Below are 15,452 nucleotides of genomic sequence, written 5' to 3' on the forward strand. Positions count from 1 at the left end.
GTTATTTTTTTCTAGGCAAAGGTGTCAAAAAAATATGAAGGTGACCTCCTTTTAAAATGAAATTGTATAATAAGGAGACGCGGTGTCTCTTATCAAGTACATTTTTGAAATTTAGTATGTACATTAATAAAATTTTTTTATTTTATCACAAAAAAAGATGCTATCATATCATGAAAGAGACACTACAGCGTATCCTTCACAGGAAGGAGAACATTTATGTAACAAAAAATTGTTTCGTTCAAATAAATTGATATTATGAAAAAATGTATTATAATATAAATGAGAAGAAAATAGATTTTTAAATTAAAATCAGAGATCATATTCATAAGTGCACTTGATGCATAAACATATAAATGTATTGCACGCAGTTTTCTGCCCGATTTATATCATTCAGATATGTCGTCGTCATCGTCGTCGTTGTCGTCTTTCTCTTTATAAAATTTTTAAAAAAATCTTGTTCTCTCTCTCCTTGGACAAGATTAGCTTTCCTGCCACTAGATACAACTTTAACTTCATAATACTTAATTTAATAATTAATTATCTATAGATCTATATAGATTGTTTGAAAAGTTTTGAGCCTTAACATGAAGATGGCATTACTCGTCAAAATTTTGTGTACTACAATCCATACATCTTTTAAAAAATAATTGTGAAAATTGTAGCTAATTGGACGCTCAATTGTTTATAATTGTTGATAATCAATGGCTGCGTTCAGCAGAGAAAACTAATCTAAATTAGCGTTTAGTGATTCTTTAATATGATTGATTCCTACATTTAGATCCAACGAAGAACTAAAGAACCAATTATATTAAAGAATCACCAAAGTAGCTACAATTTTCACAATTATTTTTTAAAAGATGTACGGATTGTACAATAGTACCATAAAATTTTAATGAATAAAATGTACAAATGGAAAAAATCGAATATCGGCGATCGCTATGACAAAAATTTACGAATTGCAGTTCGAATTGATTGAATTACTCACTGTATTCACCAGATCTGGCCCCAACTTTTTTCTATTTCCTAGGCTCAAAATTTGATTTGGATGACAAAGATTTTCATCAAACAAAAACATTTGACATCGATTAGCACAAACAACAACTGAATGTTCAAAATGGCTACAATTTTCACAGATATTTTTCAAAACATGTGCGATTGTAATATCAGAATGGGTTTTGGCAAGTAATGCCATTTCATGTTGAGGCTCAAACCTTTTCAGATGACTTATGTATGTCTATCAACATATTAATCAATCTATTTATCTTATATTATATATTATAAGAGAGGGGGAGTTTCGCTTGAATTGGATTGAAAAAAAAAATTTTTTCTTAAAGTTTCACACTTTAAGAATACTCAGTTCAAATATTATGGCGATATTTGCAAAATTGATAAGTTACAAGATCTTAAAACGTGCAGGCTAGTAGAAAATAATTCCCGACTGTTTTGGCCTGCCTAATAGGTACAAATAAATATAGATAAGTCCCCTTCCTGAACAGAAAAGAGGGGCTTTCCATTAAATGCGAATATGCGTAGTAGCCGCTCGTCTTATTTTTATTTTTTTAACTAGGTATATAATAGATATATATTATAAATGCCCGATTGTAAGAAAATCGAATGATTTTCTCGAGATATAGGACTCATCGATGTTTTTTCAAAGTCAGTGAGCTATCATATATTAATGAGTGACTATACATCTGTATTATCAATAAAACTAGCGTTTTTAACGTTTTGTTCCTGTCGAATTTCTTTAATAATTTCACAGAAAAATTCCTTTTCCACAAAATTATGAAATATTTATTACTTAGGACACTATTAATAAACATTGCATAATAACTCGAAGAAAAACATAGATAGTAATGTGGCCTTCCATAAAAATAAAAAATTAGTTTTGTTTAGAAAACAGTATTTAGTCACAAAATTAAACATTAAAAAGTAAACATTTTAGAATGTGTCCAAATAGAGTAACTGCTGTGTCTGTTCCTATTAGTGTGCTTTTGTATTTCGATAAATCATAAAGAAAACTAGCACAAATAAATAAGAAAAAAAATTTTTTTGTTAAGTTAAATTATTAATGCATACTATACCGAAGATAATATTTTATTTTTTGAGTATTAAAGTATTTTAAATATTTTTCGAAAGATACCAGGAATTTATGTGAATCCAGTAATACATACCGTAAGATTTTAAGCCCCTATTAATGAGTATGGGAGCTGAGAATATTGTATTATGAGTACTTTGAAAAAATTTTAAATATAATTGAAATAATATGATTTATATAATATTAACATAAACAATTAGCTTAAATTTATTACCTGTTTTAATAACTATATATTGTTAAAATGTGATTAATATATGTTATTAATATATATTAAAATGAGTCAAATGTGGATAGGCGCATTAATAGAACCATCGCTACTTAGAGAACTCACTAATAGGGATAGACAAAAACATGTTTTTCTATTTTTGTCAAAAGCATTGTAAAATATTAACATTTTTTAAATTAAAAAAATATTATAAGAAAAAGAAGTAATAATTGAAAAATCGATATTGACTAGAAGCAGATGAAATTAAAGCTTTAATATTTAATAATTAATTCAGTAATTAATTCATATATTAATAATTAATTCATAAGCAAATGGTTAAAAGGTACATTAATAGGGACAGTTACCCTAAATGTATGTATATTCACATAACGTCTGAATAAAATACTTAGTACTAAAAAAATGCTTAGTATTAGTACTAAAAATCTCAGTACTAAAAATAGTCCATAATATAAATTATAATATAAACATAATTTTGTTATGTTCTAATGTTAATTTATGTAAGTGTGAAGGAGATACTTCTATAAACCAAGTCCTCTTCTTGGCTTGTACATGTTGAAGTGTAAATAAATTCTATTCTATTCATAATTTAAAATATATACAGTCAAATAAAATGTTAAGTAGCAAATAACACACTTAAAAATACATATATTCGCGTGATAATATGCTCAAGTTTAAGAAAAAAGAAATAGGTATAATTAAATGCTAAAATGTATCTCAAAAACGTTTCAAAATACTTAAAGTAAAAATGCGTTATAATAAGTACTGGTTATTGAATAATGGTATATTAGCATCATGGTGTAACAGCGAGCTACTGAACAAATAATTCCATAAGTAATCATTAGGATTTGCTAAATAATAGCCGAGATATTAAGGGAGGCCACAATATATATTGGCCATAATACCTCCTTCTCTTCTGTTTTTACTGAGATGAAGAAAGAAAATTTTCTTCCATAAGACACAATATAATTATTTAATTCACAACCATTTTATTAAAACAAAATTTTTATTTCATCAAAATAGTTCGAATGGTTTTCAAAATTTTTGGGAAAAGTAAATTTTTTCAACTTTGATATCATGTATCTTTAAAACTAAGCCATTTCGATCATATTAAGTTTTTGTATCAAAATAAGCTTCAAATGAGGAATATTTTGATTTGATGGAATTTTGTTGACTTCGATACCAATTTGACGCCGATTCGATCAAGTTATTTCTCAATAGATCACTAGTATATAATGATCTCGAAAAAGGCTTATTCTATCGAAAATAGGTAATTATACAGTTTAAGGGTTTCTACCCTCAAAAATCAATAAAATTAGATTCATTCGACGCGTTTTTGTATGAAACGAAAGACACTGGCACAAAAAAGTGTCGCTTTGTCTCGAGATATTAAACATTACGCTGATTCTATAATAAGTCCGGTAATCGGTAGTCCTAAGTCTTATCAGTGAAGTTAATCAATAACCAACTTATACGATTAAAGCTGATTGGCCAACTTCACCGATTAAGACTAAACTTCCGACTCATTGTAGAATCAGCATTAAAGTTGACACTACTATTGAAGTTAAGAAATCTGTCACAGAGGCAAAATGAAGTCTATAATTGTATTGTTCCACATGGGTTTCAACGAAGCGATTCTCACCTCCCCGCCTCTGCAAAAGGGTGCACGACTTCTATAATTATAGTTGTTGAAGTTAGAAAATCATGGGCCTAGTTTCCACTGAGGGTTTAATCCGAATCAGAATCTAAGAACCAACCAACTACAGTCGAGCATTTCCCAACAAGAGAATACTCGACTGTAGTTGGTTCTTATATTCTGATCTGGATTAAACTCTCGGTGAAAACTAGGCCATGTAGACAGAGTGGAGTGCATAGACTAGTGCTTGTTGATTTGGGAACGGCTACAAACAAAATTGCCCCAAACAAAAAAAAATAACATATCCTATCCACTTGATACCTAACTGCCTAGAAGTTACAGAAGTAAACAGTAAAAAGACTGCTCTAAAAAGACTGTTTTCACATCTCACTGTCTTCATGGGATAGAAATATTCCAAGCGGACACTGTCTATGTTGCAACTTCTAGGCAGTTAGATCCCAAGTGAATAGAATTTTTTTTTTGGAGTAGTCATGTATCTCTGAAACGATAATTATTATTAAATACCATGTATCTTTGAAACGGTAATTATTTAGAATATCCCTCCCTCTCCTAAAATTTTAATAAAAATATACTCATTCGCGTATTCATTCAAAACGAAAAAATCTGGCAGAAAAGCGATTCACCTTGTGAATCGAATTATTAAAATTCGAGACTTTAGAGGTTACGTATTACACCTGTCATGTCAATTCGATTATAGCACTATGTATACGTTCTGCTTTAATATTACACAAATTCTCTGCTTTACAAACACAAATTTACTTCTTTAAAAACACAAATTTACTGCTAATTTACTTCAAAAACAAAAATTCACTGTTTCATGAATACAAATTCATTACTAATGCAAAGAATTTGTGTGCTGTACAAAGTCGAGATGATAGATATCTTAATCTCTAAAATTTCGAACTTTTATGTTTAATAACTCAATTCACGAGACTGACCGCCACGTTTTTCTGTTAGATTCTTTCGTTAAATTCTTAAATTTCCTCTGTTTGGATTTCCAATCTAATCCTCAGAGTAATAATACCATAGATTTTTTCGTTTTGAGCAGTTTTGGATAAATACGCGTCGAATGAGTACATTTTTATTAAGATTTTATGGAGATATTCTCTAAATAATTATCAAATTTTATTCAAAATTTATAGATCTTTTCGGTCATTTTCATCTCTAATTATTTCTAATCATGATTTATATCTATTTGATATTTTTAAATAGTGAATAAAATAGTTATAATAATCGTATAATTATCATATATCATATATTATATATTATATTTTATATTAATATTTAATTTGACACTACTTACGTTGCGAATTATGATACTGCATAATCTTATACGCTCTGGGTAAATGTAGAGAATACTATAGAATACTACGCTCACTGGCTCATCTTATATTATGACAAAAATATGTATATACTCGAATGATGTGTTTTTATGTAAAAATAATATTGTAAGTCTGTGGCGTTACTTGAAATCCCTAAACATTTTTGAACTTAAAATGGCTGCATTCAGCATAGAAAACTAATCAGGGGCTCCGCACAATAAAGGGAACAGAGAATAAGAATTCCAATCTATCAGAATTCCAATCTATCATGTATTATGGAATATACAGTTTCTGATAGGTTAAAATTATGTAATGGCTTCTGCACATTGGACGCGAAAATGCTTGCCGCGTGGCAAAATGTGATGAAGTAGCCAATAAGTTTATAGCTTCTAATATATTCATTGGTTTCCGCGTCTCATTTTACCGCGCGGTAAATGTTACGCGTCCAGTGTGCAGGAGCCAACCAGAGCGCCTTCAAGTCGACAAGTGACTAACCTGCTTGCCAAGCAAATATGATTGGTTATTACTTATAAATCCAACCAATCACATTCAGTCGCTTGGCAGACTAGTTTTATCCGGCTTGAACGCGCCTATTATTTCTATCGCTATCGTTATTCCTTCGCATTGTGTCTGGGACTTTAGTCCGGATCTTAAAGGCTTGTGTTTACAATGCTAGAAATCGGTCGGAGATTTTGATCTGAGATAAAGTTACTAGATTTTCGGATCGTGGACGAAGGCCTAGTTTCCACCGAATGTTTAAACCGGATCAGAATGTAAGAATCAATCAACTACAGTCGAGCATTCTCCTGTCGTTCGACTATACAGGGGAATACAACTGTAATTGATTGAGTTGTTGTCTCCAAGAGACGATAATAAATCGTACGTCATACGCCAAAGCTTGTGCGTTACTTACGTCTAGAACTAAAATCTCTAAGTAAATGTTACAACAATTCTTGTGTTCAGACTCTAAATTTCCGCGTTATGGGACGTTAGCCTGAGGCAGTACGCACAAACCAAATGCGTGAAAAAGTTCGCACTCAGTGTACACTAATGTGGTCTGCCGAATTCGCTATTAGTGATTCTTTAATATGATTGGTTCTTTTGGATATAATCAATGCGATGTTGCAAACGCTTTGAAGCGTTTTTTAATTGGTCAGTTTGTAAAATTCTTTCTTCTAATTGATGCATCAAATGCTTAAAAGCATTTGTAACGAGACTTTGACCACAGCCTTAGTCGTTAAATCTAAGTGTAGGAACCAATTGTATTAAAGAATCATTAAATGCTAAGAAGCTCCGCACACTATACACAATGAAAGGAACAGGGAATAGAGAACAAGGGATCGATTCTATATCTTGAAATGAGATAAAAATTATAAAAGTGAATGAATTTACTAAAATACTGATTATTTCATTGGTTAATACATAGTAAATTTGCTACTTTTGTAATTTTCATCTTGTGTGAAGATACAGAATCGACCCCCTGAGAATAAGAATTTTAATCTATCAGTCTGATAGATTATCAGAATCAGATACTTGACAGACACTAGCGCCGTTTATTGAGAGTTCCTGTGGCGGTGCGACAATGAACTAAGATAAAGAGATCCAAGATCCAGATTTCTTTTCCTTGCACACATTTGTCATTCGACCAAAACGCACAAATGAAATAGCACCCACACTCGTCTAAAGAGCTCCGATGGAAAATGAAAATTTTAACCATTAAAGTTAATGAAGAAATTTTTCACTTTTCATTTTTCATCCTAGGAAAAAAGATTCATGCTTGATTTTGAAGATAGAGCTCAATTTTTTGCTAAAGCGGAAAGTCACTGAAACTCAAATGAACTGAACTAGAGTATGGTCAATGCGATGCTACAAAAAGTTTGAAGTGTTTTTTTAATTGGTTAGTTTGTAAAATTCTTTCTTCTAATTGGTCCATCAAATGCTTCAAAACATTTGTAGCGAGGCTTTGACTAGTCAACTAGTCATAGTGCAACTTAGGGGAACCGCACAAGAAAAGGAACAGAGAACAGAGAGTAAGAATTTCAACCTATCAGAAATCATGGAATACACAGTTTCTGATAGGTTGAAATTCTTATTCTTGTGCGGAGCCCTTAAGGCGGAGCCCCACTATGACTAATTGATTGGTCAAAGCCTTGCTACAAGTGCTTTGATGGATCAATTAAAAGAAAAAATTTTACAAATTGACCAATTAAAAAAACACTTCAAATCTTTTATAGCATCGCGTTGATTCTAGTTCAGTTCATTTGAATTCCAGTGATTTTCCGCTTTAGGGAAAAGTTGAATTCTATCTTCAGAGTATCAATCATGAAACTTTTTTCCTAGGAGAAAAGTGAAAAGTGAAAAATTTCTCCATTAACTTCAATGGTTAAAATTTTTTCACTTTTCATTTTCCATCCTAGGGATAAAGTTTCATGATTGATACTCAGGACGCACGTATTGATACGCCATTAAGTTAAGTGTTCTGTTATTGGTCGGATTTCCGGGCCAATAGACGAAAGGCGCAAGCGATTGTCCGTTGTCGCGCCGCCACAGGAACGCTCAATAAACGGCGCTAGTGTCTGTCAAGTGTCATAGCCGTTCCCGTCGGTCGACAGTGTTGCGAGACTCGAATCCGGTGATTTAATTAGGAATAACGTACTTCTTTTTTTTAGTAAAATTGTGAAACTTTAAGCAATAATGACCGACAAGAAAGGTAACTATATGCTGTAATCACGCATTACCACTTAGTTGCGTGTAATGTACACTGAGAGAAAGAGAGAAATATACACGCACCCACACGGGCGTACGACAGACGCGCGTTCATACACAAGTACACGACGCATATGACACACACGCACGCGCATATACATATACATATACACACGTATATGCTCGTTGAGATAAGCCGTACCTCACCACTTGTCACTTGGCTCGACGACTAGTCGTTGCCTAAAGCGACGTCGTCGATGCGACTCCTGGTGCGAACGGCCTATAACGAGTCGTGGCGTCGCTTGCCCTTCGTGCATTGGGCTTCGGCCACCGGGCAAGGACCGCTCGAATATCTGGCCCGGGTTGACAGGACAAATCAATACCGCGCATCGCACTGAGAATACAAAATGGCCTCCGGAGTTGTTCATTCTCTTTCTTACGAGAGAGAGAGGGAGAAAGAGATAAAATGAAAAAAGAATGAGAAACAAATTTCTTATATTTATATATTACGAATTATTTTCCTCGAATCTATTCAGATTATATTTTCAGATTATATTAAATCTTTCGATTTTTATCATTGTATTTTTTAATCAATATTTCTGAATCTTCAAATTCTAATTTTTGTGTTTTCAAATTTCTGACATCTTTGCGTTATTGATCCCTCTCGTATTCATGAAATTTTTCGATTTTATACACTTATATCTTTCTCGATTTACTTTGGTTCACAAAGGAAGATAAACTTATCGGATTTTGACTTGCGATGGAATCTTCTTTATGCATGTTTTCTTGTAAATTTTGATGTAGTGAATTATTTACAAACGTTTATTTCAAACTGATTTAATGAGAACATATTGAAAGTTAAGTCGCATTGAAAGTAGCACAATTTCATCAAAATCTGGTCTTTACATTATAATTTTCAACATTTTCCATCAGTTTAGTTTGAAATTAACGTTTGCAAATGATTCAGCATATTAAGAAATACGAAAAAACATACGTAAGAAAGGTCCCATTTCTCTAAAAAAAATTTGACTATTTTACTCAATATTTTGAATAATCAATATAATAGATCGATATTGATCAAAGCGATAGAATCTTTCTCTTAAGTGTATTTTTTATTTTCTTTAATGTGCTAAAGCAAACGTTAAGTTTAAGCTAAACTATTACCAAAACATTATAAATTGCAAAGATCAGATTTTGACAAAATTGTGCTAAGTAGTTTCAATGCGATTTTCAATATATTCCTGTTAGATCAGTTTGAAATAAACATTTGCAAATTCAGCACATTAAGAAATACAAGAAAATATATATAAAAATTTAATCATTTAAAAATTTAATCATTTAAGCCAAAATCCAATAATTTTATTCATTCTCCTTTGTAAATCTGCGTATCTGAATTTCCTTTTTTCATAGATAACTGATTCCTTTTCACAATGAAATTCTTGGAATCCCAGTTATTTAATTCTCAAATTTTGAAATATTTCTTTTATATAATAACTTCTACATTTTTTATTCCTAAATTCTTGCGCTCTTTGCACTTGAATTATAATTTTTTTTTGTTTTTTGTAAGATATTTTAATTTCTGTTAATATAAAATACTGCATATTAAAATGAGATGTATCATGAATTCTGAGAACCATGAATTATTAAATTGATAGATCTTAATTTTTCTTTCTTGTTTAGTTAATATATATTTTTGATCTAATGAACATCTGATTTAATGAACATACAATACAAATTATATATGTATATATTAGTACGTTAGATTATATTAATAACGAGGTCATTGTCAAACTTCAATTTTTTTGCAAATAACATATATAAAGAATCAGAATACGAATTTTCAATTGAATTATTCAACAAAGATTCCAAGGATATAGATTAATTCTTTTATTCGCGGTTTGTATCAAATTAATTGTGAAACTCCGGAAGTCATCCCTTTGTATTACTCACAATCAGTGATATTCTTACAGATGTAGGAGCTTGTTACAAAAAGTGAGAATGCGCAAACGCCGTGTATGAAGTGTATGATTTAAAGGATCCCTAGAGCTTAAGAATCAGAATTTACCAAATAGTTCCGTTGTCGCTAACAATCGAACAGACACTGGAATCGAGGTGTTCACTTGAGCGTCTGTTTTTGTTTGCTCAAGCCGTTCCAGACGTTCCGGATACGTTTTTATTCTTTTCGCACGATGGAACGCAATCTGAAACACTCCTGGAATAGCTTCGGCAAAGATACTTTCTCATGTTAGCGCCGTAAGAACGGTATACCTCGACGATGCAACATTTTATTACCGAGTCTGGTCCCCAAAGCAGGTGCTGCGCTCCTATATAAAGCGCAGTATCGTAAGGATATATGTAAAAGTTTAGCCTGTAAGTGGAGAGCTGACATGCGCTCCTTACCATAATGATGATTATTGGTAATGTGAAGATAACACATTATATACTGCTGCGAGTCTGCTACCGTTTATACCTATGGCGATGTAGCAGCTGAGCGGAGGGTGCCTACAGTTTGGCTGTCAATATGTTTGCAGCGGACCATTACAAAGACGATTTGATCCCAGTCAGTAGGTGGAGCTCCGGAGATCGGCGCAGCCTAAGCCACGTATCTAACCTCACCTTACTCTATATATTACCTTAACTCACTACGTGTTTATATACCAACATATATTACGTATACACACACATAAATATATATATATATTATATATAAATATGTATATCTGTTATGTTGAGGCTAATGTAAAGACATTGATTGCTCTAGTTATTATTGTTTCTCGTGCATTCTTTTGCCTTATAACAGGATATCTTCGTAAATAACATATCGCTCCAAATATCTCTGTAGAGAAGCTATTTATTTTTGCATCAAAATAACATTTTTCAAAATAATGGATAGTATTTTGTAAAATAGCTATTCTATCCTGAAAAGATTTGATCTGATATTTTCAAACTCTTGCTGTCGAATCTGATTTCATCCTTCTTTTACGATATCTTTAAAAGCAATCCCTTGCTTTCCGTCAGCCTCAATGTACATAAAAATATAGAATGCACCAGGCGTCTTCCGATTTAGAACAGAAAATGCCCCAAATCGTGGATTTACGTGACTTCCAATGCGGCCATGTTTACGTTTTGAAGTCTCCTCATAAGATTCGCGTATTTTTCAAATCAGATCGGGGTTATCCATGATCGGAGCCAACGACTGATATATTCGTAAGTGTTTCTTCCAGTTTTCTACTCCGAGAAACGTAGTGAAAAGCGGACAAAGTGCCATTTTACACGCTCTAAGAATTTAACGAGAAAGAGCGCGCGCACGAGATTCAAATCTATTTCCACTCTCATGGCCGTGGACGTCACGTGACGCGTTCGCGCTGTTCGGCCGGGCGCTTTCAGAAATCGGAGACGCGGGTCGCTATATATCCAAATCAATATGGCCGTAAGATATTGATATGGGTGTATCAATATTTCATATACTGGAATTTCGTGATACTGGCTGACTGCTTTATTCTTTTACTCTTACTTTTCCTTTTTTTCTTTGTTATTCTACGCCCGATATGCGCATGCGCGCACATTCGCTCTTCTTTTCCGTAATCACGATATTTTTTCATATCCATCAAATTAGAACATTTATTACGGCAATATTATTACGTTAAATTGAATCTTGCGACATAATTTTTACTGGATCTTAAATTATCGATCAGTAAACTTTTCATTGTGCATGAAACTTTATTATTAATGACAGCAAATTAATTTTAGTCTTTTTTGGTTATTGATGTCAACGCGGTTCGTTGGTCGAATCTATCCAAATTGAATTCTTCCGAAATAATAATAAAGTAATTTGTAATTTGCGCGCACGCGTGCACGACGGGCTTCACGGCGGGTGTACACGAATGCTGTATCTAATTGTAAGCTGGGCGTGTATACTTTTGACGATACTTTTGTCCTCTTAGGAACTTGCTAGCTCACTTTTAACAAATAGTGCATGCGTTGCTTTGAACCGCGTCACAAGTTTCCCGAATATTATAAATATACGGTATAGTCACAAAGAGCTGAAAGTCTCGCTAAAATTCAAAAGAAAACTCGAAACAGAAAGAGCACGAGGCTGTGATTAACTATGTGGAAATTTGTGATAGCGACTGCATGTCGTAGACACGTCAGATATATCATATATTTTTGACTTTCTTCTTCGATGATTGTAGCGTAACCTTAGATTGGTTTCTTCAGTAGCTTGAAAATAGTTTTTAACTTTGAAAATTGTAGTGAGAGAAGCGGTGAATCACGAAACGTAATCTCACGCCTGCCGTCGCGCTGCAAGCTCGCTGTAGCTGACTTCAGGACAAAGAGAAAAAAAGAAAGAAAGAAAGAGAGCGAGAAAGGAAAAAAGAAAAGAGATAAGGCAGCTGTGCGGCGGGAAAATTCAAAGTGAAATTGCGTTCCATCCTTAACATCCTTCAGTAGGCTTTTCTGTGCTTCTGTGCAAGTATAAGCTTCGATCTTTCTACGAGGTGTTTATCTCGTATCGCTCGCATGTTCAAAAGAATGTTTTTTTCTTCAACGGTGGGGAAAGCGCGATCGTCCTTGGGAGAAGGAAAAGGGGAAACAAAAAGAAGAATCGAAAGGAGGGATGATCGTGCACCCTGTCGTCATTGTTTGTATAATCGTGCATGTTTTTTTTTTCTTTCAATATGCTGTTTTAATCGATTCTCTATTTCGCTTTGGACATTATTACCTCATCCACGTTCGATCCTCCCTCGAGACGCACCCGTCTTTTTGTCGGCGAGGGCGATCCGGGAGATCGGGCGGACTGTCATCATTTTTAAATTATTGTATTGTGTGATCACCGTAGTTTTGTAGATATTTCGGTATCGCCCTGGAAGACTTGTTCGCGTCCCAGACGGTGAAGAGTCCTTTTTTTCACATACTCGAAAAATCGTTGTATTTTATATATATTAATATTACATTCGCGTGTTTTTTTTTTCGTGTATAGTTTAATCCACCGGTTGATCGCGGCGAAGTCTCTCAGCGTCGCAATCACTGCATGCGCATGATTGATAGAATTTGTAATCATGTACACTGTTAATAGTGAGCTTAAGCGACATAGCATTCGTTGATACGCTAATCGATATAATCGACGAAAGTGTTCTCGTCGACGAGAATTCAGGAATTATCGGTAGCGAAAAAACAAATCTTGGGAAAATACAAAGATTTATCTCTTGCTTGCATTTACTTGTTTCTATAAAGCTCCAAAGAGATATTCTTAAGCAGAGAACAGACTCTTACATAACGCATAAGAAAATGTACCAATCGAACCATGAAATAAAGAATGTGTTAGTTCAATTTCTTACGCCTCATGTGTGTAAAGCGTTATACAAGAGTCTGTGCTCCCCGCTTTAATCTTGAATTTTCTTTCGACAATTTATCGTACGTTTGAAGATTTTTTTATATAAAAAAAATATATATCTTTCTCTGTCCTTTTATTGTTGGAGTTACAAATGTTTGATATTTTTAATTTTTCACTTCACGGGTCGGTATCGTAGAATTTACAACATCTATATTTCCCAGCACGTTTCTGGTGACTCCGCTCGTCTCGAGAACACATCTGTTGTCCACGGAAGCATTTCGATGAATCGTCGTCCAGCAAAAAAACCAAATTTTGAATTGTTCTTTGTCGGTCGTTTAATATAGACCGGCGAAAACAGAGATAATTGAAAAACAAAGACATAAGTAAAAGTATAGCATCTGGATAATGTCGAATTGCTCATTGGAACTAATCGAAGAAGTGAAAGAGAAAGAGAGTGTGTGTGTGGAAGAGAGAAAGAAAAGAGCGATAGATACTTTTAACATTAAGCCGTAAACTAGCATTAATATTACAATCGGTTGTGATTGATTTGATGATTGTTTGCACCGTGACACATAGACACTTAAATTGTTATTTCTCGAAGGTTGCACGAATATGCGGATGAACCAGCATCCAGAACACCCGCAGAAATTCTTAAACAAATTCGCTTGTACAAGGTGGTAATTTTTGAAATTTTTATTTACTATTTTATCTTGACAGAATATAGAGTAAAAGAACCGAGAGTTGAATGTAATGATTGTCTTCAATTTCATAATTTTAATCGAAAAACACAAGTAACAAGAATCATCGAAAATTGCAATCTATGCAATTCTGTAACTATAGCATTGTCTAAGAATTTATTTCCTTAAAGCTTTAAATTGGAGATTTCTGGATTTGTGAATTTTTATGGCTTCTACGCACTAAACGCGGCAAGAATTGGATCAGTTCAACTTTTTCCGTGCGAACTCAGAAGATATTCTTTCCAGAAAAGTGAGCAATTGGTTAACCGCATTGCATCTTGCCGCGCAAGTATGCAGGAACCGTTGGATTTCTAGATCTTTGAATTTTCGATTTTTCTTAAATTTTTTCATTTTCCAAGTTCACTTGTTTCTTTTTTGTTTTATAATTATAAGTATTATATAATGATTTTTAGTTTATCATATTCTTAAATTTTTCAAAATTTTAATGAAGCTTAATACTAGTAGAATACTTGTACTAACTAAAGTTAATATTAGTAGAATACTTGTAAAAGTATATATAGCGAAAGTGAACTATTGCGTTTATACCACCTGTTACAATTTCTCGTGAAATCACGCCAAAGAAAATGGTCGTGCGAAAATTGTATTGGATCGCTTGTTTCCGCCATTTCGATCGGCTTTTGATCATATCATGAACAATTTGGTATGAGTTGACATTTATGTTAGAGTACAACATGTCTATGCAGCACCAGCGCAATCGCGCGGACAACATCCGGAGGACAGAAAATTTTCATTTTTTAAATATCTATTTTTTAACTTTCCAGTAGCTTTGTAATTCGTAAAAAAATTCTTTTATATATCTATTTGAAATGATTCTTTTTTCCAACGATTTCGATGAATATCTTTTGAGAACGTTATTTTATTGATAAAGTCAGAGGTTATCAAGAAAGAGAGAGAAAGAGAAAGGGAGAAGGAGAAAACGAAATTATAAAGAGTTTAAAAAAATAAAAAGTAATCTTAGTAAGTTTCTTAATCATTTATCTCAAATGCTATATATACACATTTTTTCTCTCTCCAAAACGTTGCAGTTCAACGTTGTTATATTATCCAAAAGGATAATTGGCCTCCCGATGGCGACGGTGCGTGGCGCATGGCGCGGTTTAGATAATTAAAAGAATTAGAGAAAGAAATAGGCGGCCGAACGTCTCGCGACGTCGCGATGCGGCCGGTCGCCAAACGTTACTTACTTACTATTACACACGATTCCGAGGAACTTTTAATCATGTTTAACCTTTATCTCTGGATATTTGCAGAAATTTGTGGTTTGCTGAGTCTTGTCACGACTTTTTGAATGTGTGGAGCCCGATATGCATACATAGTTCACCGCTATGTATGCATATATAAATATTATATATA

General features: G+C 33.2%; 2 protein-coding genes across 2 annotated transcripts in view; one reads left to right on the forward strand and one right to left on the reverse strand.

Moving 5' to 3' along the window:
• Positions 1-5,336, reverse strand: part of LOC108692168 (snRNA-activating protein complex subunit 1-like) — a 15,749-nt gene extending 10,413 nt beyond the window's left edge. Inside the window, exon 1 of the mRNA XM_018200324.1 lies at positions 5,282-5,336. Coding sequence (XP_018055813.1) covers positions 5,282-5,303 — 22 coding nt within the window. The 5' untranslated portion in view covers positions 5,304-5,336. The remainder of the gene's footprint in view (positions 1-5,281) is intronic.
• Positions 5,337-7,880: 2,544 nt separating this feature from the next.
• The window catches only part of LOC108692179 (DAZ-associated protein 2-like), a 38,260-nt gene continuing 30,688 nt past the window's right edge, over positions 7,881-15,452 (forward strand). The window contains exon 1 of the mRNA XM_018200343.1: positions 7,881-8,010. Coding sequence (XP_018055832.1) covers positions 7,995-8,010 — 16 coding nt within the window. The 5' untranslated portion in view covers positions 7,881-7,994. The remainder of the gene's footprint in view (positions 8,011-15,452) is intronic.

The sequence above is a fragment of the Atta colombica genome, unplaced genomic scaffold (assembly GCF_001594045.1).
Source record: "Atta colombica isolate Treedump-2 unplaced genomic scaffold, Acol1.0 scaffold63, whole genome shotgun sequence".
NCBI lineage: Eukaryota > Metazoa > Arthropoda > Insecta > Hymenoptera > Formicidae > Atta > Atta colombica.